This window comes from Schistocerca cancellata, unplaced genomic scaffold (genome assembly GCF_023864275.1).
Source record: "Schistocerca cancellata isolate TAMUIC-IGC-003103 unplaced genomic scaffold, iqSchCanc2.1 HiC_scaffold_426, whole genome shotgun sequence".
Classification (NCBI taxonomy): domain Eukaryota; kingdom Metazoa; phylum Arthropoda; class Insecta; order Orthoptera; family Acrididae; genus Schistocerca; species Schistocerca cancellata.
In genome coordinates, this window is record NW_026046443.1 from 1,022,851 (window position 1) to 1,048,527 (window position 25,677).

A 25,677-nucleotide genomic window follows, 5' to 3' on the forward strand; every position below is an offset into this window, starting at 1 on the left:
CCAAGCTGGATTATGGGAGCTTCGTATACTCCTCTGCACGGCCATCTATCTTACGCCGCCTCAACTCCATACAACATCAGGGTTTACGACTTGCGATCGGAGCATTTTATACCAGTCCCGTAGAGAGTCTTCATGCTGACGCTGGCGAATTGCCACTCACTTACCGGCGCGATATACTGCTTTGTCGGTATGCCTGTCGGCTACTGTCAATGCCCGACCATCCGTCTTATCGTTCCTTTTTTGACGACTCTCTTGACCTTCAATACGGGTTGTATGTCTCTGCCCTGCTACCCCCTGGAGTTCGCTTTCGTCGCCTCCTTCAACACCTTAATTTTTCACTCCCTGCAACCTTTCGAGTGGGCGAGAGCCGCACGCCACCTTGGCTCCAGGCTCAGGTCCGCGTTCACCTTGACCTCAGCTCGCTCCCAAAAGAGGTCATCCCCGGTTCGGTCTACCACTCCCGTTTTTTGGAACTTCATTCGAAGTTCATCAACATGACTTTCATTTATACAGATGGCTCTAAGACCAATGACGGGGTCGGGTGTTCCTTTATTGTCGGGGCACAAAGTTTCAAATACCGGCTCCATGACCATTGTTCGGTCTTCACAGCTGAGCTCTTTGCCCTCTACCAGGCTGTTCTTTACATCTGCCGCCACCGACATTCTGCTTATGTCATCTGCTCAGATTCCCTGAGCGCCATCCAGAGCCTCAGTGATCCGTACCCGGTTCACCCTTTCGTACACCGGATCCAACGCTCTCTTCAGAGGCTGGTGGACGTCGGTCCGCCGGTTAGCTTTATGTGGGTTCCTGGCCATGTCGGTATCCCTGGGAACGAAGCTGCAGATGCCGCGGCCAAGGCTGCGGTCCTCCAGCCTCGGACAGCTTCTTGTTGTGTCCCTTCGTCCGATTTTAGCAGGGTCATTTGTCAGCGCATTTTATCGCTGTGGCATGCCGATTGGGCTGCACTTACAGACAACAAGCTTCGGGCCTTAAAACCTCTTCCCGTGGCTTGGACGTCCTCCTCACGCCCTTCTCGGCGGGAGGAGGTCGTTTTAGCAAGGTTAAGAATTGGACACTGCCGGTTCAGCCATCGCCATCTGCTGACGGCTGCGCCGGCGCCGTTCTGCCCATGTGGGCACTTGCTGACGGTTAGACACATTTTACTGTCCTGTCCAGATCTTAACCAACTGCGCCTCGATCTTAACCTGCCTAATACTTTCGATGCCATTTTAGCGGATGACCCACGAGCAGCTGCTCGTGTTCTTTGTTTTATCAATTTGACGAACCTCGCTAAGGACATTTGATGATGTTGTTTTTTAATCCTATGCCTGTCAGTCTCTTTTATCGTGTTTTCCCTTTTAGTTGTTGTTGTCACCTTGTGCCTCGCGGTGCATTCTTAGAGTAGTCAGGGCGCTAATGACCATTGAAGTTGTGCGCCCTAAAACCACAAAAAAAAAAAAAAAAAAAAAAAAAAAAAAACAATGACAGTACTCCAGTGCACTTTGATTGTCGAGCCAGGACATTCCTCACGGACAAGTTCTACATCTACATCTACATCCATACTCCGCAAGCCACCTGACGGTGTGTGGCGGAGGGTACCTTGAGTACCTCTATTCCAGTCTCGTATTGTTCGTGGAAAGAAGGATTGTCGGTATGCCTCTGTGTGGGCTCTAATCTCTCTGATTTTATCCTCATGGTCTCTTCGCAAGATATACATAAGAGGGAGCAATATACTTCTTGACTCTTCGGAGAAGGTATGTTCTCGAAACTTTGACAAAAGCCCGTACCAAGCTACTGAGCGTCTCTCCTGCAGAGTCTTCCACTGGAGTTCATCTATCATCTCCGTAACGCTTTCGCGATTACTAAATGATCCTGTAACGAAGCGTTCTGCTCTCCGTTGGATCTTCTCTATATCTTCTATCAACCCTATCTGGTACGGATCCCACACTGCTGAGCAGTATTCAAGCAGTGGGCGAACAAGCGTACTGTAACATACTTCCTTTGTTTTCGGATTGCATTTTCTTTGGATTCTTCCAATGAATCTCAGGCTGCCATCTGCCCTACCGTTGATCAACATTATATGATCATTCCATTTTAAATCACTCCTAATGCGTAATCCCAGATAATTTATGGTATTAACTGCTTCCAGTTGCTGACCTGCTATTTTGTAGCTAAATGATAAAGGATCTATCTTTCTGTGTATTCGCAGAACATTACACTTGTCTACATTGAGATTCAATTGCCATTCCCTGCACCATGCGTCAATTCGCTGCAGATCCTCCTGCATTTCAGTACAATTTTCCATTGTTACAACCTCTCGATACACCACAGCATCATCTGCAAAAAGCCTAAGTGAACTTCTGATGTCATCCACCAGGTCATTTATGTATATTGTGAATAGCAACGGTCCTATGACACTCCCCTGCGGCATACCTGAAATCACTCTTACTTCGGAAGACTTCTCTCCATTGAGAATGACATGCTGCGTCCTGGTATCTAGGAACTCCTCAATCCAATCGCACAATTGGTCTGATAGTCCATATGCTCTTACTTTGTTCATTAAACGACTGTGGGGAACTGTATCGAACGCCTTGTGGAAGTCAAGAAACACGGCATCTACCTGTGAACCTGTGTCTATGGCCCTCTGAGTCTCGTGGACGAATAGCGCGAGCTGGGTTTCACATGACCGTCTTTTTCGAAACCCATGCTGATTCCTACAGAGTAGATTTCTAGTCTCCAGAAAAGTCATTATACTCAAACACAATACGTGTTCCAAAATTCTACAACTGATCGACGTTAGAGATATAGGTCTATAGTTCTGCACATCTGTTCGACGTATCTTCTTGAAAACGGAGATAACCTGTGCCTTTTTCCAATCCTTTGGAACGCTACGCTCTTCTAGAGACCTACGGTACACCGCTGCAAGAAGGGGGGCAAGTTCCTTCGCGTACTCTGTGAAAAATTGAACTGGTATCCCATCAGGTCCAGAGGCCTTTCCTCTTTTGAGCGATTTTAATTGTTTCTCTATCCCTCTGTCATCTATTTCGATATCTACCATTTTGTCATCTGTGCGACAATCTAGAGAAGGAACTACAGTGCAATCTTCCTCTGTGAAACAACTTTGGAAAAAGACATTTAGTATTTCGGCCTTTAGTCTGTCATCCTCTGTTTCAGTACCATTTTGGTCACAGTGTGTCTGGACATTTTGTTTTGATCCACCTACCGCTTTGACATCAGACCAAAATTTCTTAGGATTTTCTGCCAAGTCAGTACATAGAACTTTACTTTCGAATTCATTGAACGCCTCTCGCATAGCCCTCCTCACACTACATTTCGCTTCGCGTAATTTTTGTTTGTCTGCAAGGCTTTGGCTATGTTTATGTTTGCTGTGAAGTTCCCTTTGCTTCCGCAGCAGTTTTCTAACTCGGTTGTTGTACCACGGTGGCTCTTTTCCATCTCTTACGATCTTGCTTGGCACATACTCATCTAACGCATTATGTACGACGGTTTTGAACTTTGTCCACTGATCCTCAACACTATCTGTACTTGAGACAAAACTTTTGTGTTGAGCCAACAGGTACTCTGAAATCTGCTTTTTGTCACTTTTTCTAAGCAGAAAAATCTTCCTACCCTTTTTAATATTTCTATTTACGGCTGAAATCATCGATGCCGTAATCGCTTTATGATCGCTGATTCCCTGTTCTGTGTTAACTTTTTCAATTAGTTCGGGTCTGTTTGTCACCAGAAGGTCTAATATGTTATCGCCACGATGATGATGATGATGATGATGATGATTGGTTTGTGGGGCGCTCAACTGCGTGGTTATCAGCGCCCGTACAATTTCCCAACCTTTGCTCAGTCCAATTTCGCCACTTTCCTGGATGATGATGAAATGATGAGGACAACACAAACACCCAGTCATCTCGAGGCAGGTGAAAATCCCTGACCCCGCCGGGAATCGAACCCGGGACCCCGTGCTCGGGAAGCGAGAACGCTACCGCGAGACCACGAGCGGCGGACATTTATCGCCACGAGTCGGTTCTCTGTTTAACTGCTCAAGGTAGTTTTCAGATAAAGCACTTAAAAAAAAAAAAAAAAAAGTAGAGAGTAATTGGCAGAGATTACAAAGTCCCTTGGCTTGCACACGCCCCTGACTCGCCCCTCTGTGGGTATGTGTAGTCCCCTGTGTGCTTAACACCAGTAGGAACAGTACCTGAGCTTATTGAGTGGATCTTTGCAGCCTCTGATATCACGAGAAGGAAGTGTGGAGTCTTTCAGAGAAGTACACTAAACCTGGTTTGTTGTTGCACATTATGTGACAAAGTTTGTAGTCATCAGATTTGAACATAACTCTGAAGTAGTGAAGCCACTGATTCAGTTTACAGTATCTGATTATATTCTATTGTTTCCTCAAAAAAAGTTTTCCAAATTAGAGTATTCTAGTGTTTCATTTACCTTAACAAAAGTATAGTGCTGTAGAAATTTTATTTCACAGTCCCAACTATACGTTCCTTATATCAAAAGTTCAGAATTTCATCCTCTACAATCTCTCAAATTTTCAAAATATCATTTTGTTGCATGCTCTATATCCATGAGGGGCAACAGTTTTGGTGTCCATCAGATTACCTGTAGTGATTCCCACTGAACCATCTAGTAATGTGGCACAGTGGCAAGACACTATACTAATGTTTGGGAGGACAGCAGTTTAAATCCAGAGCAGACCATCCAAGTTTATGTTTTCATGTATTAAGCAGAGAATAGTAGAGAAATAGCTTGAAGGTATAGTTCAGCAAACCCTCTGACAAGCACTTAATTGTGAATTGTGAATTGTAGATGTAGATTCCCTGAATTGATTGAGGCAAACACCTTTGAAAAGGATATAGGCAGTGTTCTTCTCCACCCTTCCCCTGTCCAGGCTTGTGTTCCATCTCGGATGACCTAGTTGTCCATGGGTCATTAACTCGTAACATTCCTTTCCCACAGTGAACCTGTGCAACTCCTTTTATTGTTTTCTCATATAAAAATGAGCATTATATTCAACAACATTCTTCATTTATCTATTATTGTTTTGATTTTATTTCTTCGTGTGATATCCTCTAAGAGTTTGATAGTTTTGTCGTACCTACAGTAATCATCTAAAAAAATACATAAGCTGTACAGATGAATGTAAGAGATTTTTGTGTGTTGCAGGAAGACGTTGTTTGATGCGCAGAATGATCCTGACTACACGCCGCTACCTGAGGAACGCCCAGGTGGATTTAATTGGGCAGAAGCTGAACAGCCTGACCAGCCGCAGTGAATTTGTGCATGTGCCAGTCAAATAAAACAGTTTCCTTCTCTATTCTCTGCACAGACTCTGCAGACTACTTTCATAATTATTGAGAAGGGGGAAAAAGAGCCTATTGTTAGACCTGGCATTGTGGTTCAGATCACAATCAGTGTAACCTCTACTGTTCACCATAGTTTGTAAATACTGAACCGCCTCTGGTGCAGTGAGGCTATGGGGCAGTTTATAACTGCTGGGTCAACTTTATTAAATCTCTTTGTGATGTTCAATTAATCACAATCTCACCAAAGAAAAAAGCACATAATAAATGCAGTGGAAAACTGAGTGATTCTTCCTTCTGTGATGTGGATGTGCTCTACATACGTAAGTAAAAGTGAGTTTTATTCCAAGAGCTATATATATTCACACTGTTGGATGGTAAGGTGTTAGATTTTGATCTACTCTAAAATTCAGTGACTGTCATACACTTGACTGTCTCATTTATGCACAAAAATGTATCCAATGGATGTGTTTGGAATGAAATGAGATGTTTACCAAATGTAATTAAATATTTTATGTGTAAGTCAGTTTGTTTACTACAAGATGCCATGACTTAATTAGGTCATTGTTGTTATTTCATAATCAAAACAATTTGTACCTGAATACCACATTATTTTTATTTATATTATCTTTCCTGGAACCACACTGAATGTATAGTGTGGTACATGCATCAAAATGTGCAAAAAATAAGAGTTTTCCAAGAGACTGAAGAATATTTACCATTGGTGTCTTATAGTGTAATTCACTCGAAACGTGAGGCACAGCTGTAAATAAATTTACATAAAACATTATATTCAATTAACCTATTTGGCTCTGCCAGCAGTAATGTAATATGTGTATTAGCAATTGGAAGATTGGAATCTTACAGTGCAGAGAATGTTTAATGGAAGAAACAGGTGATGTTAATAGAAAAGTCTGAAGAGATTAATAGAAAGAGTGAGGAGGAGGACTTTACCTGTCTTGTAATTCCAAGATGATACTAACCACTAATAGAATTTCTCTGTAATTGAGTAGATTCACTGGGAAACATTTTTACAAATTCATTTCATTTATAAAATTTATCGTGGAGCATAGTTTATTTAGTGTGCACTGAGGTGTTGCAGCTTGTATCATTATATGCCCGAAAACTGCATGGAACATTATCACAGAATGGTTTTCACTTCTGGCAGAATTATTTTCTGATACTCCCATTTAGGGCTGTGGAGAAAATTTGACTGGAAAACATCAGTAAGTGAAATCCTCAGATTGGAGCAACTGCCTGAACATATTGATGCCTTTTGTATTTTTCTGTTATGTTTGCACACATAATTTCTGGCCATGCAGACATTTATTTTGTGGGTGTGGCATTTTGACAGTCACATAATACTAGAGAATTGCTTGTTTAATTCATTTTTTAATAGAAACACCTTTTTAATAAACTGTTGGCAGTACTTCTCACTAGATAACCACTTCCAGAGGAGCACATTCTCAAGGGGATGATGTCACCCATGTCCTCCTAATTAACTTAAACACATATCTAAATTTGCAATCTCTGAAAATGACTACTTCACACATCTGCTAAAGTTAATTGTATCAAAGGGAATCAAGAAAACTAATAAATGATGAGACAGTATTGCTGGTTATTACTTAAACAATGGAAACTCCAGGTAGGAATATCAACAATGTAGCAAAAGACAGATTACTTACTGTAAAGAAGACACGTCGAGTTGCAGCAGACAGTCACAGTTAAAACACACTCACATATAGCTTTTGTCCGTAGCCTTCATCAGTAAAAAACACACACACACACACACACACACACACACACACGACCACCAACTTCAGCATCTCAGGCTGGAATGCAACATCACGTGGGATGCAAGCGGCAGTCTGGAGAAAGCGGGGAAAGGGAAGGGGAGGGAGAGCAGTATATGGGAGAGAGATGAACGCTGTGTGGCGGCGTGTGCAGGGACTAGATGGCCAACAGGTGCAGCATCGGGAGGTTGTCGGGGAAAAAGGAGAGGTGTGGGGAAAGATGCATTGACAGAGGACTGAAAATGAACAGAGTAGATGAGAATGGGAAGGAGATAATAGGATAGAGGGGGTGGGAACTGTTGGTTGGAGGGTGTGGGGCAGTATGTTACCATAGGTTGAGGTCGGAATAGAAGGCTGTGTAGTGCTGGAGTGGGAAGAGAAGAAGATAGGTGGGTGAAGGACAGTGACTTAACACAGGATGAGAACAGGGTGGTTACAGGAACATCGGATATATTGCAGGGAGAGTTCCCACTTGGGCAATTCAGAAAATCTGTTGTTGGTAGGAAGGATCCAGATGGCACTGGCTGTGAAGCAGTTATTGAAGTGAAAAACATTGTATGGGTACTATGCTCAGCAACTGGATGGTCCAGATGTTTCTTGGCCATAGTTTGTTGGTGGCCACTCATGCAGACAGACAGCTTGTTGGTTTTCATGCCCACATAGAACACAGCACAGCGGTTGCAGCTTAACTTGTTGATCACATGATTGGTTTCACAGGTAACTCTGCCTTCGATGGGATAAGTGATGCTTGGATCGGGCTGGAATAGGTGGTGTTGGGAGGATGTACAGTACAGGTCTTGCATCTAGGTCTGTTACAGGGACACGAGTTGCGAGGTGAGGGTTAGAGAGCAGGAGTGATGTTGGTATGGATGAGGATATTGTGTTGGTCCCATATTAAAGATCAGAAAGGAGAGAAATCTAGCAAACCCACTGTCAATAATATTGTGGTCTCTAGCTACAAAGTTAACGAATTACCAAATAATACGTTAAAAGCAGTATATACCTTAGAGGACACTTTTTAGTGACAATTTTTTTCCCCTGTCTCCTTTTAGCATTTTTAGACACTGAAACTTTGTTAAATGATTTTCTGATCAAAGGTACCATTGAATTTGTTAAAAAAACCACTTGCTGGAGTGTAAAGTGTAAAAAATTGCACTGCAGACATAACTGAACTAATAGAATTTCAAGGGTTAGTGCTGTCTTATAATTATTTTCCCTTTAACAACCAAAATTACCAATAGAAACAAGGCCTCGCAAAGAAGACTAGCCTTGCTGGAACTCTAGCAGAAATGTTTATTAATGACCTGAGAAAGTTCAGAAATATGTATTACTGTCCTGGAGAAAGTTCTTTAAAAGATTTCCCATATTTAGACAAAATATGATATACATTGGTGTGCAAAACTTAAGGACAAAAGTAGGTTTAGAAAGGTCTGTCACTGCCAAGTAAAATAGCTTAATGAAAGAACTGCTGTGGTGTAGTAGAGCAGAAAGTAACTGAAAGAAATAAGTAATCAGACGAGCAGTAATGACACTCTTATATACTTACACTGAAGTCACTGTGATGTTTTATGGCTCCCTACACATTACTAAAGGTTCTTAATAGGGTGTGAGATCACCGTAGGTGGCAGTACATTTTCTGCAACATGTTCCCACATTGGGCATAAGGTTGGTAAGGAGTTCTTGTGGTAGGGTGTTCCATTTCTCTCCAGTGTGGTTGACAACTGCTGGGTGGTCATTGGTGCATGAGAATGTGTTGCAAGACGTCTCCACAACACATCCCATGTATGTTCGGTGGTATTTAAGTTAGGGGAATGCACACGCCATTTCATTCATTGAATATCATCTCGTTCTAAGAGTTTGCCCACCTGCCCTGTTCGATGCTGTAGAGCATTGTTATCCATAAAAATGAAGTCAGGCCTGAAGAGGCTCCTGAAAAGTTGCAAATAGGGAAGGAGTACAGAGTCACAACACCGTTGACTGGTGAGTGTATTATGTTCAAAGACTTGGAGGTAAGTATGTCGACACAACATTATACCTCTCCACACTATAAGATGATCACGTTTGGCAATGTTTCTGGGTGCATTACATGTTCCCACCTCTCACCATACAAGGGTACAAGGGTATGTCCAGCATTGTTGTACATGATTGTTTCGGTGGTCCAGGTTGTAATGGGATACCCTCCTCTAACATTACCTTTCTTTAATTGAAATAGCCGGAATATTTTCGAATCTTGTATAGGTTAAAATTATCTCGGCTGTTTCACTAAAAGAATTAATACAATTTTGTATATGATGTATTATATTTCAGGCTAAAATTATAAAAATAAATTAATTTCTTATTATCGATATGTACTAACTATGCATGTACGGTTAAAATTACTCTTCTTTTAGAAATATTTGAAATTACAAAATATCTGGCATACTTAAAATTCCTATTATTATTTACACAATCTGATGCTAATTATTAAATTTATTTTTGGACTCATTTATAAAATAATGGTATTACTTGGTGAAGATTCTTCAAGGAAGTTTGTAAACTCTTGTTTTATAAACTCTATGGAATATTGTTAGTACCTCAGAATGAGTTAGGGGTGGTGGGCGTGCCTCTGTTTTCACGTTATGGCCGGCTGCAGTGGTCTCGCGGTTCTAGGCGCTCAGTCCGGAGCCGCGCGACTGCTATGGTCACAGGTTCGAATCCTGCCTCGGACATGGATGTGTGTGATGTCCTTAGGTTAGTTAGGTTTAAGTAGTTCTAAGTTCTAGGGGACTGATGACCGCAGATGTTAAGTCCCATAGTGCTCAGAGCCATTTGAACCATTTTTTCATGTTATGGAAGTGAAGGTTGTAAAGTCAGTGTGATATAGAAGAATGTGACCTCATAAGAAACAAATGCAAACAGAAATCATGCAACAGGCTTACTTAAAATTTATCTAGTCATCTGGAAGTTAAAAAATTTCAGCCTGAAGAATCTGCCCCTATACATGACAAACTGCAGCCAACAACGAGTAAATGAAGATAAGTAAAAGAGTTATTTGTACATTTTGCACCTCTCAAAGCTTTTGAAATGAATTTATTTTTAAGAAGAGACTGAAAATTTAGTTGTTATGTGTGAGAGGGTAAGATTACAATTGTGGACATCATCTGGGATCAGTTGACTGATAACGAAGTTTTGTCTCTTGCAGAAGAAAAAAGGACAGTGATTTGTGTAATTTACAGTTATATATATAAATGATGCGAAGAAAGAAGACCCGAGGACTGCCCAACAAAGTCATATTCGATGGTGACAAGATACTATCAACAATGACGGACCGGATGAATTGAAGACGATTTTACAACTATGACGAGGAACATCAAAAAGAAAAGATAAGTCAAACTCTCTCTCTCTCTCTCTCTCTCTCTGTCTGTGTGTGTGTGTGTGTGTGTGTGTGTGTGTGTGTGTGTGTGTGTGTGTGTGTTTGCTAGCAAAATTAATAGAGACGAGGGTAGAAGTGATGTGAAAGCTGTAGGACCCAGCCAGGACATGTTTTAATGAAGTGAAAATGTAGTCAGCAAAGGAACAGTTAAAACTGACATTTTGCAGTCGATTTTGGCGAAATTAGAGGAAATGAAAACAGAACAGTCTGAAAACAATAATAAGATGGAGAGGGTACAATACCAAATAGACTAACTTAGTAATCAGGTTTCAGAGATAAAAAAAGGTTGTCAGAGGGATGTTTTGTAAATTAGGAAAGGAGATGAGGATTTTTTTGTCTATAATACAACATACAGTCACCAGTAATCTTTATTTTACAATTGTTGTTGCCTACTTTGGCCCAAATAAATGGGTACTCGTCTGCATTGAGCTGCTTCTTTCTCCTTGTAGACAAATTAAACGGCTTGTCTGGAATCAAGGCACCATAGGGAACCTTCGCCAGCAGTCCTATACTCTTCGCTGTACTCCCAAGTCTTTGAAGCCAAAATGTTTGCATCAGGAAAGACTACAAGGCCACCATAATCCACATGGTTCCCCCATACAATAGCCAACGTCAACCAGATACTGCCTCCAAAGACAGCAGTAACATCACATGTGAACTTCATTCTCAGTCCACAAAAGACATTTGGACCACCTGTAAGCTGATGCTTATTGAATTGCCCAGCACATCAATGTCTATTGCTTTCAAAGACTTATACATAGGACCACTGCGCTGCCAACAGCGACGATAAACACGTATGTGGGGTAAGGAGGAGGCTGGAGCAGGGAGGGGGAGGGATAGTATGGTGGGGGTGGTGGACAATGAAGTGCTGCAGTTTAGACTGAGGGCAGGGGAGAGGTAGGAAGGGGGCGGGAGGAATAGCGGAAGAGGAGAGAAATAAAAAGACTGGGTGTGGTGGTGGAATGACGGCTGTGTAGTACTGGAATGGGAACAGGGAAGGGGCTGGAGTGGTGAAGACAGTGGCCAACAAAGTTGCATTTGCATAAGTGTGGGGGAGGGGGGGGCGCAAGCGCGCATATGTCTGATATGTCTGTCTGTTGTTGTAGAAGGCCTTAAAGGCTGAAAGCTATAATTGTAAAAGTCTTTTTGTTGTGCCTATCTGCGACTCAGCATCTCCACTATATGGTGAGTGGCAACTTTCCTTCTCATAATATTTTTGAATGGTCCTAATTGTAGGAGTAGGTATGGTACTCTGAAAGAGTTTTGTAAGAATCAACTTTAGAAATTAACACATATTGACCAACCATTTGACAAAATGACATTGATGCTCTAAAAAGGAGATTACCTGAAAGGTTGCAGTGGTATTTAGTAGGTGGACTGGACAATTGTCTTGAACAATTTTTACGATATGTTGACGGGCTGGATAGGGCCATAGAAAGAAAGAAGTATGTACCATAACAATTGAAATGATAGAGATCACAATGGTAATAGCTACAATAACAGAGATAGTGGTAACTTCTATTAGGGTCAAAATGTTAATAGAGACAGAAATTTTGAACATCAGCAGAATTGAATAATGGGGATAACCATGGGCAATTTAATAGGAGAAACAATCATAGAAGTAACTACTCGGGAAATGGCAGTCTGCCTCCAAGGAAGTCCACAATTTTGGGGCGAGGAAATACAAGAAGTACAGGACCCCCAATATACACTTGCAATAAGACAATAATAACTGTGTTAATAATATGGCACAGGTATCTGAAGTTGAACAGAAGTAATATCAGATTTCTCATTTATGTTTTGATCAAAAGTTTTGGGATACTATGTTTAATTATAGTGATGTAGGTGCTAATCACAAACTGTATTTTGTTTGTCGTCAATTTATTATGTAAGATCATGTAGTTTCTAGAGTTCTGTCGTATCCATTGACTGAGTTTAAATCTATTTGTAGATTCATAAAACTATATAATTGTGTTTTGTTTGTCATGAATTCTTAAAGATCTGTCTTATCTGTTGACCGAGTTAAAATCTATGATACACTACATAATTATGTTCTGTTATAGATTTGTGCTTTAGAATTTGATATATATATGCCATGAGAGTAAATGAGTACATCATTTTACAATTTTGAAATGGGACACTGCTCATAATTTGTGCTGTAAAAATTAGGAATAGTACCTTATCATGTCTGTGTGTAATACCTTATTAGTTCACTTTTTTCATTACATTTAACTCTGTTTATTAATGTTTCATATGTGAACACTTTTTAATCGCACCTGACATAAATCCCATATAATTGACTTTGAAAAATGAATAGGGAGAGCATATCTAGTGTGTTGTTAAGAAGGTATTGAACAGCATATTTAGTACATAAAACAATGTTTCAGGATTTGACATGAATGCTAGACAAGAAGTTACCTACCTGCTGAAATGTTTGATGAGAACTCTAGAGAGGAAACTGAACGATGTGGGCAGATTCACTCCCCACACTACTGTATGGCTGTATCCTGCTGGACCAGTCAACTTACAAGAGACCATAGGTGCTGGGTAATGTACTGAGGATCTGTCACCTACATCAGTGTTGTGACTGAGATTTGTAAATTGTTAGCCAAGACTGCTACAGACAGTATAATTTCACATAATTTTTTTCTTAATCTGTTGTAAATGAATCTTCTAGGTCTCTATGTATGTAGGTTAGTTTTTATGGACAATTAGCAAATAGTGTGGACGGCATTTACCAGTATAGACAATATAACAAGATGTATACATACAAGTCTGCTTTCATACACTGGTTTTGATCATAAAGCTACTCGATTATGTCATCATTAAAAGCTAACTATGACTCTGTTTACCTGTATTTATCCTAATTATTGCAATATTGCATCTGATTGGAACTTCGAGTTGTGAACAGACTCATCCTTAACTCTGTTTTGGGTACCACTGGTTGAGGCTAGATGCTCCTTACAATTACTCTTAGCATATGGCTGAACTCATTGATATGATTATGAGTTTTATTCATTTTGTTGTGTCTAAAGATTTTTTTGCTGGTAACCAGTGTGGTTTGGATTAACGGGTCAGTCCACACATCGTAAACTTAGGCCCTAATATTGTTTCATTATTTTGTCCATTAAAGAGTCAACATATCCTTAAATACTATGGTTTACGTGGCTGATGTGATTTTGTACTATATTCCTTGTACCCGTCGTGAGTTTTTCAAGTCGTTAAAAGTCGGCTCACTCATTGTGCACTTAGGCTCTGAAATTTTTCTCTTCTCTTTCGAAGATTTTGAACGAGTGATTATATGGATGTAATCTTACAATTTGTAATTCTAGTAATTTACATTGTCTCTGTATTTATTTCTATAGTTTAGTATTGCAATGTTGTAGTTTTGATTTTGTATCAGTTTCCAATAATACAATACCAACGGCCGTTATTTTGGTTTTATTTATTAGGCAACCAGTTTCGACATTACATTATGTCATATTCAGGCATAGATATGCGATGGAGTTACATTTATTTGTATCAACTGTCTTGTGAAAGCATGTTCCACTGATCTGAAAATCTGAATGCCATATCGTGATTGTTGGTAAGGCGGGTGCCAGGTTGAGATTCATTGGGAGAGTCCTTAGAAAATGTAGTCCATCAACAAAGGAGGTGGCTTACAAATCACCCGTTTGACCTATACTTGAATATTGCTCATCAGTCTGGGATCCGTACCAGGTCGGGTTGACAGAGGAGATAGAGAAGATCCAAAGAAGTGCGGCGTGCTTCGCCACAGGGTTATTTGGTAAGCATGATAGCGTTACGGAGATGTTTAGCAAACTCAAGTGGCAGACTCTGCATGAGAGGCGCTCTGCATCGTGGTGTAGCTTGATGTCCAGGTTTTGAGAGGGTGCGTTTCTGGATGAGGTATCAAATATATTGCTTCCCTCTACTTATACCTCCCGAGGAGATCACGAATGTAAAATTAGAGACATTCGAGCGCGCACAGGGGCTTCCCGGCAGTCGTTCTTCCCGCGAACGATACGCGACTGGAACAGGTAAGGGAAGTAATGACAGTGGCACGTAAAGTGCCCTCCGCCACACACTGTTGGGTGGCTTGTGAGTATAAATGTAGATTTAGATGTGATATATGTATAGATTATGACTTATTTAGTAAATATTTTTCTTATGTTTTCTGTAATATGTTATGTATCGGATACTTCTGTAACTCCAGATTCTAACTTTTGGCATCATTTTGTACACTGTTTGGCAAACTTTACAGTCTGTCACAAAATATTGAGCTGTTTCATTAAAGAATTTCATATGATTTTGTATATGATGTATTGTATTGCAGGCTAAAATGTGTAAAAAGAAATTAATTTCTTATAATCGATATGTACTAACTCTGCAAGTACAGTTAAAATTGCTCTTCTTATAGAAATATTTGAAATTACGAAATATCTATCATACTTAAAATTCCTATTATTATTTGTGCACTATTTATCAAATTTAATTTCTGGACTCATTTACAAAATAATGATATAACTTGGTAAAGAATCTTCTTTTGTCAAGAAAGTTTGTAAACTTTTTTTGTTCAGTAAACTCTTTGGAATATTAGTCCACCTGCTTAACTGGGTGGTAACGTGCTCACCTCCCATGCAAGCAGGCCCAGGTTCAATTCCCGACCGGGTTGTTGATTTTCTCTGCTCATGGACTGGGTGTTGTGTTGTCCACACCATCATTTCATCCTCGTCTCCGGCACGCAAGCCACCCAGTGTGACGTAGACTGAGATAAGACTTGCACTTGGCGGCCGAACTTCCTCGATGGGGCATCCCGGCCAATGATTGCCATACGCTCATTTCATTTGGAACATTGTTAGTACCACAGAATGAGTTAGGAGTGGTGGGCATGCCTTGGAAATGGAGATAGTAAAGTCAGTGTGATATAGAAGAATGTGACATCATAAAAAACAAGTGCAAACAGGAATCATGCAACAGGCTTACTTAAAATTTATCTAGTCGTCTGGAACCCACAAAGTTAAAAACAAATTTCAGCCTGAAGAATCTACCCCTAGACATGACGAACTGCAGCTAACAACGAGAAAATGAAAATAAGTAAAAACGTTATTTGTACAGCTTATGCCTCTCGAAGCTTTTGAAATGAATTTATTTTTAAGAAGAGACTGAAAATTTACTGGTGATGTGTGGGAGGGTAAGATTGCAAGGTGCTATGACGTGTGAAGACATAATGTTGTGTGGGCAGACTGGCTTCCAAATCTTTGAATACAATACATTCACCAGTCAATGATATTGTGACGCTATACTATATACTGAAGATTAGATGGGTAGATCACATAACTAATGAGGAAGTATTGAATAGGATTGGGGAGAAGAGAAGTTTGTGGCACAACTTGACCAGAAGAAGGGATCGGTTGGTAGGACATGTTCTGAGGCATCAAGGGATCACCAATTTAGCATTGGAGGGCAGCGTGGAGGGTAAAAAACGTAGGGGGAGACCAAGAGATGAATACACTAAGCAGATTCAGAAGGATGTAGGTTGCAGTAGGTACTGGGAGATGAAGAAGCTTGCACAGGATAGAGTAGCATGGAGAGCTGCATCAAACCAGTCTCAGGACTGAAGACCATAACAACAACAACATACTCTTCCCAACGTGCATCCTCTCAGGGGTTCATTCGACCCTGATTTTATTTTTATGGGTGACAATGCATGACCATATCAAAGAGCACAGGTGGAGCAGCTCTTGGAATGAGAGGATATTCAGCAAATAGACTGGCCTGCACTTACCATTTAAATCCCATTGAACTCTTGTGGGATGCTGTGGGGAAATGTGTTGCACCACAGCCACATGCAGCAATATCCAACCAGCAGTTGTCAACAATGTTTAGGGGAGGAATTGAATTCCCCACCCCAAGAACTCCAGCATGGGAGCAAATTTCAGAGCATGCATTGCCATCTGTGGTGACAACACATCCTATCAAAAACCATATCCCACTTTTTATAACAAGCATGAACCATGGTGACTTCATTGTAATTATTGTCTTTGAATAAAAGTGCCATTACTGTTTGACTACCATTGTCACCTCAGTCTTCACTGAAAATATTTCTCTCTGCTAGCCTAATTCAAAAGCAGGTTTCACATCTAATCCTGGCACTGCTGATCCCACTGTCTGACATTTTGCCCACCAGACCTACAACAGAGTTTTGTTGCCCCTCCCCCACCTCCCTTCCCCTCCTCCCAATCTAAACAATATCCTTTTGAGACACTATGCTCCTTCTGCACCCACCTCCTAACCTCCTGATCATCCCCGCTGTAAGACTTGCCTTTGCATCCTCTTACCACTACCTGTACAAGGCTTGTAACTGGCAAACACTTACTGTCAAAGAGAGAGCCACCTGTGAAATGACATATATCATGTACTATCTGTTATGTAAATACTGTTATGGGCATAGACAGAGGGTGTATACTGGCCAAAATATCCTGTTGCAGAACATGCTCTACAATGTGACATTGTAGCAGAGAGTCTGCATCTGATCAGATATGCTTGCCTAGGATGCTAAGGCTGTATGGGAGGGAACATTTGACAAGGGAAGGATGGCAACTGTCAAAATGCGAGTATTGTTGTTTTTTAGTAGGTTTAATGTGAGCAGAAGTAGGTAGCTGATCTTCAGTGAGGATGAAGTCAACGTCAATGAAAGTTGCACAGGATCTGGAATAGGACCATGTGAAATTTAAATGGGAGAATGTGTTTAGAGATTCCAAAAATTTTCGGCATCATTCTTATCATGTGTCAATAAGGCAAAAATTTCATAAGTGGATCTAAACCAAACAAGACTGATCTATGGAAACACTATAGCTACTTTATTATTTACAAAAATATTACATCAAATTCGCAACATGAGAATATGTTCAGAAATCATCATCATTATTGTTATATGTGTGCATCATCATCACTATAAGAGAATCTCTCCATCAGTTTTTTCCCCCCAATTTGATGTTCTGAAGGAAAGTTGGACGGAGTATGAAACTACAAATGCCAATTTCAACTAGGAGTTGCCGGAATTCCTGATGAGTGAACAACATAGCTGCCTCTGGTCAAGAGACCCATTTGAGCATCAAGTAATGTGTCATTGATCACTTTATCAGCAAACATTAGCTGTTGTGGAGTTAATTTCCTCAGCTTAACTGCGTAACCCTTTGCCAATGTCAGGAATTCATCATCTTCAGCTTCCAAATACCGTGTGGGCATTATAAAACGATCGTGTGATTGAGGAGCCATCATTACTTTTTTGCTGGATGCTGCAAATGAAGAACTGGATGTTTGCTCTGATGAAGTCAATCCGGGTGTGTGAACTGGAACCTATATAAACAGAAATATTTGGTCAAAATTAAGAATGAAAGTACAGAGTTAAATTTAAAAAATGCTAAATACACACTTACATTAAAGTTTATTTGTTATGGTAAATACCTATATACACTAAATGTAAATAACTGATTATTTCAATTTCAGGTTCCTCAAATTGAAGGAAGGTGCTCGTAAGTTTCTAGGAAAATGACAATCTTTGCTCTGTCTTGGAGTGGCTGATGGAAAACACACATTCACATAAAGAAACAAGCAAATTCTGACTCTCTTTACATCAGCTACAAAGGCACATTAAGCTTCGTATTAAGGGCAATAGTTGATACAAATTATGAAGTTTTAATGACTGCCATTGGAATGAGCCAGACTGATGTGATTAAAAATGTGCATATCTACGACAGTCTCAAAAAGAGAAAAGAAAGAGAGAGAAACTAAACATTCAATTTTCTGAGAACCTTTCAAAAACCACCTAGACTGATCCAGATATTTTCATTTCTGACGAGACATTCCAGTTGAAGGGTATTTTAATGAAGACATATTCTGTTTGCTCAATGATGAATTACATATATTGTATCCCTACAGCAAGGAGAGTTCTTGAAATTGTTTTCATAATTTTGGTTTCCAGTTTCACAGTTCCATACTTGGAAAGCATATCACTCTATTGCCTATGACTGTAAATACCGTAGTTATATATACCAGTAATTATAGCGTGCTGGTGTTAACATAATATTTCATGAAGACATTTCAGCATTTATGTCTATACCGGTAATCAGTGACTTCCCAAATGAAGTTTTGGAATCTCAAACTGCTTCGAACAGTTGCAGGTATGCTTCTTGTATGTCTGCCTCTTTCCCGCAATCACTTTGGCAGTTAAGGAAGAGGTGCAAGGCAAGAGAATAAGGTTCGGATATTCACTTTCTTTTTTCTAAAATACAAAATTAATATGGTATTATCATTTTATTGTTGCATGTCCACTTACCGACATTTCACCGCCTTGAGTATCAGCTGCACTAGTTGATTCACCTCGATCCGACATTTTCTGGTGGAACAAAAAAATCAATTCGTTGAAATACCAGAGACTCTGAACATAACTCTTTTAATCATTAACCTTCCATAATTCTTACCGAAAAGTGGACCTAAGGTTGTTTATTTTTTTCACTACACTATCACAAGTCATATCTGGCTCTAGACATTTCAGTTTTTGTATTAAAACATTGTATGTGGTCGCTTTTTTTCCACAATTGGCATAAGCAGCACATTTTGTATCCCAAAGTTCAGAGAGATTCCGGTAACAGTCAATAAAATCTAAAAGTGCATCTTTCTTTTTCATATATGTCATGACTGTGACGGAATGAGGGTCTAGTGACGACAATTAGATTATCAGAGAGAACTGCACAGTTTATAGTCACAAAAGACAAGTCTGGCTTCCTGCCTGTATTGCGCAGATATCTCTGGTATTCATACAGTTTATCGCTCTGACATGATGTCATATGTGATAAACTGCGTAGTTAAATTGAAGGTATGTAGATACCTTTAATAACTTTACCCAGGCAGTTAGTTACCGGTATGCACATCCCTCAGTGAAGTTTATCGATGAGACAAAAGAAAATAATGGCATCAATTACGAGTATGTCAATGTGACAATTATAACAAAAATAAAATAAACATGTTTTCAGTGTCTGCAGAAAGCCGCATGTACAGTCACTATTTATGCCCAGTCATGACATCCACAATATTACAAAAAGTCTATATTTATTCTGTATTGCAGATTCTAATATTTACTATTCGTGTCATTTTTGTGATAACAAGGATTAATATACAAAGCTTGTAGGTACTGTAACACAGAGTCTATCTTCGAACTTTTGCAAAATTCGTACTTCATCATCAATAATACACTACATAATGTCTTTCTTGGAAATGTTTGGCAACAGTATCCCAGTTCAAAAAAAATTGTTTCCCATTAATCTCATTGTGTAGGGCTTCCTACGTGATAAGATGAATATTTTTGAGAATTTTCCAGTGCATACAAGTGTTTGCACGTCATGTAATTTGTGGTAAATTATGAACTACAGTTGAGTATTCTATAAACTTTAGAAGCTACTGTATATCTTTCCAGAAAATCATTCCCCCTTATCGCAGTGCTGGCACTTCTGTGATTAGTGCAATATTCCCACATTTTTCTGCTCACTGACCCCATTGCTCCTAACCTAGTGTATGAAATTTTACGATCGTGACAAATTTTGCTCTTATGAATACAAGTGACAAATTTTGCTCTTATGAATTCAACTACAGCGATGTAATAAAGTGTATTGCACCGTTTATGACTGTCAGTTGTATTTCCTATTAGTTTCCCCTTAAACAATAGCATATATTATCAACATTTATTGTACAATCCACATTGTTATGCAGCTCTGTTATGTTGCAGTCACAGTGGCACCGATATCGGTGAATTCTGCCAACGACCGACATTGGACAAAGATGGTCCATCTTTTCAAATCAACATGCCACTTAGGCTGTGGTCACATAGTCAGTCCCATCTCCCAAACGTACAGACTCCAGATGACAATCATTGAAATTCAAATCAGTTCGTTTTTTCGGTCAAATTGATGCCGTTCTTGCACATGAAATATGGAACGTGAGAAACTGATAAGTTTAATTCAAGAAAGAGTGAGTGAGTGGCAGCCTGAGGGTGAAAATATCATATATGGGATATAGTCTGGAATCTAAGGACTGAAATCACAGGTTTATTTAAAACCTCAGATATGCACAATCTTTTTTGGAAATTTTAGGCATAGATTATAACCTCAAAAATTAATTTGTTCAAGAGAAGAGGATGGCATGTCTATTATGCTTATAGCTACTGTACTGGATGTTTTTGTGGTAGGTTGTCATCAGTTGTGTACAAATTATTATTACTGCTTAGTTGTGTTTCATACCAGTAGCGTAGTAATACTGTTAATATGAAGTGGTTTGCGAGTGTGGTGTACAATATATATTGCCACTTTTACGAGCTTTAGTTTTTCAGAACATCTTATGCTACACTTTATGCTTGTCTTTCACTCGTGTGCTAAAGGGCAGTCACTGCAAGTTAACTTACATGCATTAGCACAACTTTACATAAATACAGCAAAAACAGTGTGTTGCATTTAATTATCACCACGAATTATCTGACGTATGTAACAGAACATTTCTACCGTCATCTCATATACTCTTAAAACTTGTATGGTTATTCCGATAACTGAGGACAGAGTGTATAGTACTCACCATGTTCTTCACGAGACAAGAAAGCTTTTTTAGGTGTGGGATTATAACCTCAAAAAATAATTTGTTCAAGTGACAAGGATGACTTATCTTTTGCTTAAGTGACTGTAATGGATCTTTCTGGGTTGTGGTAGTGGACTTCAGCTGTCTACAAATTATTATTACTGCTTACTGGTGTTGTTTTTATGGCAGTAGGGTGGTGATTCTGTTACATGAAATGGTTTGCAAATGTGATGTACATGTTTCCACTTTTCAGTGCTGTACGTTCTCAGAGTATCTTACTCTAAACTTTGACTGTCTTTCACGCGTATAGTGAAAGAGTCATTGAAGGTTAATTTATGTATGCCTGCACAATGTTAAATATATTCAGCAAAGAGATTTTGAGTAGCCCCTACTTGTAGAGGTGTGAGTTGAGGTCTATTAAAAAATCCAGTTCTCACATTAAAGATGCAGTTCTGGTTCAAGCAAAACCACAAGTGACTCTTTTATATTTGACATCTTTCTAATAATTGGGCCTATATCACATTCTGGAAAATACAGTTTCAATGCTTGTGTGTGCTATGTTAGATGTTATTTACGATGCTCTAAAAACTAATTTAAAATCTAATATTTTCACTCTTCCCCCCCCCCCCCCCCCAAAAACCAAATTTTGAAGCTGTGCAAGTGCACTAAGACACACTGTAATACTGCTTTTCTTTATTAAAAGCAACATTCTATCTGAAATAATACTGCCACCAGGAATATTGATACCTGTGGACAAGGGCAATGCTACCATTGTTTTGGACAAGCAGGATTACATTCAAAAGATGCAGTGTTTAATGTCTGATTCAACATATCGGGGGAGGGGGGGGGGGGGGAGATTCCTTATCGCAGGAGACTATCAAGAGTCTCAATTCTTATTGGTCATATTTTGTGGAAATATGATGTAAAGTGTGTGTTTCAACTACCATCAAATATCAGGATTCTTTTAGGTTCCATAAAGGGCAATCTAGGCTTGCATAAGATGAGCGTATACCATGTTTCTTGCAGTTCTGGCGAGTCATACATTGGTCAGACTACAAGGACTATGGAGGACCAGTGTACTGAGAGCATAAGTGGCACACATTCTCACAACAGCCGAGCAGATTTGCCATTGTCTTGGCACCAGTTATCCAATAGAATATAACAACATGGAGGTTCTGACATACACTTCATCTACATCTACATTTACACTCTGCAAGCCACCCAACAGAGTGTGGCGGAGAGCACTTTATGTGCCACTATCATTACCTTCCTTTCCTGTTCCAGTTGCCTATGGTTCGTGGAAAGAACGACTGCCGGAAAGCCTCCTTGCGCGCTTGAATCTCTCTAATTTTATATTCGTGATCTCCTCGGGAGGTATAAGTAGGGGGAAGCAATATATTCGACACTTCATCCAGAAACGGACCCTCTCGAAACCTGGACAGCAAGCTACACCGCAATGCAGAGCGCCTCTCTTGCAGAGTCTGCCACTTGAGTTTGCTAAACATCTCCGTAATGCTATCATGCTTACCAAATAACCCTGTGACAAAACGCGCCGCTCTTCTTTGGATCTCCTCTATCTCCTGTCAACACAACCTAGTACGGATCCCACACTGATGAGCAATACTCGAGTATCAGTTGAACGAGTGTTTTGTAAGCCACCTCCTTTGTTGATGGACTACATTTTCTAAGGACTCTCCCAATGAATCTCAACCTGGCACCCGCCTTACCAACAATTAATTTTATATGGTCATTCCACTTCAAATCGTTCCGCACGCATACTCCCAGATATTTTACAGAAGTAACTGCTACCAGTGTTTGTTCTGCTATCATATAATCATACAATAAAGGATCCATCTTTCTATGTATTCGCAATACATTACATTTGTCTATGTTAATGGTCAGTTGCCACTCCCTGCACCAAGTGTCTATCTGCTGCAGATCTTCGTGCATTTCGCTGCAATTTTCTAATGCTGCAACTTCTCTGTATACTACAGAATCATTCGCGAAAAGCCGCATGGAACTTCAGACACTATCTACTAGGTCATTAATATATATTGTGAAAAGCAATGGACCCATAAAACTCCCCTGTGGCACGCCAGAGGTTACTTTAACGTCTGTAGACGTCTCTCCATTGACAACAACATGCTGTGTTATGTTTGCTAAAAACTCTTCAATCCAGCCGCACAGCTGGTCTGATATTCCATAGGCTCTTACTTTGTTTATCAGGCGACAGTGCGGAACTGTATCGAACGCCTTCCGGATGTCAAGGAAAATGGCAATCTACCTGGGAGCCTATATCTAATATTTTCTGGGTCTCATGAACAAATAAAGCGAGTTGGGTCTCACACAATCGCTGTTTCTGGTATCCATGTTTATTCCTACAGAGTAGATTCTGTGTTTCCAGAAATGACATGATACGCGAGCAAAAAACAGGTTCTAAAATTCTACAACAGATCGATGTCGGAGATATAGGCCTATAGTTTTGCACATCTGCTCGATGACCCTTTTTGAAGACTGGGACTACCTGTGCTCTTTTTCCAATCATTTGGAACCTTCCGTTCCTCTAGAGACTTGCGGTACATGGCTGTTAGAAGGGGGGCAAGTTCTTTCGCGTACTCTGTGTAGAATCGAATTGGTATCCGAGTCAGGTCCAGTGGACTTTCCTCTGTTGAGTGATTTCAGTTGCTTTTCTATTCCTTGGACACTTATTTCAATGTCAGCCATTTTTTTTTTTTTGTTTGTGTGAGGATTTAGAGAAGGAACTGCAGTGCGGTCTTCCTCTGTGAAACAGCTTTGGAAAAAGGTGTTTAGTATTTCAGCTTTACGCGTGTCATCCTCTGTTTCAATGCCATCATCATCCCAGATAGTGTTACTAAGGAAACTGTTAAAATTAAATTAGTAAGTAACATTATACATGGAGATGGTAGCTTTTGTTTAAATTCTGTATGGAATCCTTCTCTCTCACGTGTTTAAAAACAGAGGGGCAGAGGTTATGCTACCTCACTTTTGGCGGTTGTCAATGACATCACATGGCTGTATTCCCATAAGTTATTTGAACAAAACTATAGATGCTTTCAGGGACAATGTTACCAGGGTACATTTGGAACTTTGAAGTATTATGTGGGTAGGGCAATGCTGTAACCAATGTTGCCCTATGACTACTTGACAATTTAGCAGATACTGGGCACACACTGTTCACTGACTGATTCTATACCAAGTGTTTGTTAGCAACAGCTCTTGAAGCAAAAGGCACTGATCTCATTGGCACTGTCAAAAGGACAGGAGAGGAATGCCATTTGATTCGCATGCTACATCTCTTCATCACAATGAAATGATTTTTTGTCATAAGGAAAATATTTTAGCCTTATAATGGAAATACAGAAATGGTGTTTCCATGACAAACACAAAGCATAGTGGAGACATTATTTCCTATACTTACAGGAAAGGAGCGGGGAAAAATATCAAACCAGCAGCAGTCCTCGATTTAAAAAAAAACAAGTTTGGTGTAAATCTAAGTGACCAGACAATGTCATACGGAATTTTTGACCATAGCTCATTCATTTCATCTATTTCTCATGGCTATTTCCAAGGCAGGTAATGAAAAAAAAATATTAGTGCCAGCCAGTTTATTATTGCTGTTTGTAAGGACCTGTGCATGACATGAAGTACTGACTCCAACCTTCCACAAGTGGTGCTAATATTTGACAACTAGCTGGAAATTATTTCCTGGACAGAATACTATACCATCAAGAAGAAAGAAAGCACAGAAAACATGTAAAGTGTGCTCAGAAAGGAGGAGGAGCAGCAGCCAAGAAAAAAGATGCATCTTCTCAGTGCAGTGTATGTAAAGTGGTGTTTTGTGCGCAACCATGCTTCCAGCTCTATCACATGAAAAAGGACTACCAGAAGTAATAAGTCATTTTCCTTGACATATATTGTACATAACATAATCCTAGAATTGGCATTCTTTTTCTCACCTACTGATGAAAGATGTGTGAGTACAACAGTATAACATTTTCATAAAGAACAATTAATAAACTTTTTTATCTAAGCTTGCACCTGAGAGTCGAAGTAAAATTAAAATGCCCAGCACTGGGGAGAGATGTTGGCACAGGAGTAAGCAGATTTAGGTGTTTGCCAATCTTAGTGTTAATCATCTGTGATAATTAATGAGACATGTGCATTTTACTAACTACTGGGTATTGTTTAAATATGATGTATTATTTGAAACAGAATTAGTTTCTGCAGCTGCAATGTGCAATGCTGCTACAATTTTATTCAATATGTTAAAACTTTGTTTTAATATTTTGAATGAAAGCAATGTGCCAGAAATTCATTCATTACTAACCTTATTCTGAAGTGTTATATATAATAATTATCGCATAGATATATGCTCCCAAAGAATTTTGGACCAAAATATTATTCAAAAAATTTTGTTTGAGGAACTGGGTTTTTGTTTCATTTTAAATGTGTAGTATGAACACATGCGTGGATGCATATATTGTTATTTCAGGCATAT

At 39.7% G+C, this 25,677-nt stretch overlaps 2 protein-coding genes across 3 annotated transcripts in view; one reads left to right on the forward strand and one right to left on the reverse strand.

Annotated features, from left to right (window-relative positions):
- The window catches only part of LOC126124775 (derlin-2-like), an 83,246-nt gene extending 77,397 nt beyond the window's left edge, over positions 1 to 5,849 (forward strand). The window contains exon 6 of the mRNA XM_049915120.1: positions 5,191 to 5,849. Coding sequence (XP_049771077.1) covers positions 5,191 to 5,299 — 109 coding nt within the window. The 3' untranslated portion in view covers positions 5,300 to 5,849. The remainder of the gene's footprint in view (positions 1 to 5,190) is intronic.
- An 11,547-nt stretch (positions 5,850 to 17,396) lies between these two features.
- The window catches only part of LOC126124771 (uncharacterized), a 56,235-nt gene continuing 47,954 nt past the window's right edge, over positions 17,397 to 25,677 (reverse strand). The window contains exons 3-4 of one of the 2 annotated variants that reach the window (XM_049915116.1): positions 18,874 to 18,933; positions 17,397 to 17,894 (exon numbers count right to left, since the gene is read on the reverse strand). In XM_049915116.1, the coding sequence (XP_049771073.1) occupies positions 17,577 to 17,894; positions 18,874 to 18,933 (378 nt within the window). In that variant the 3' untranslated portion in view covers positions 17,397 to 17,576. The remainder of the gene's footprint in view (positions 17,895 to 18,873; positions 18,934 to 25,677) is intronic. The other variant, XM_049915117.1, reaches the window with a different exon arrangement.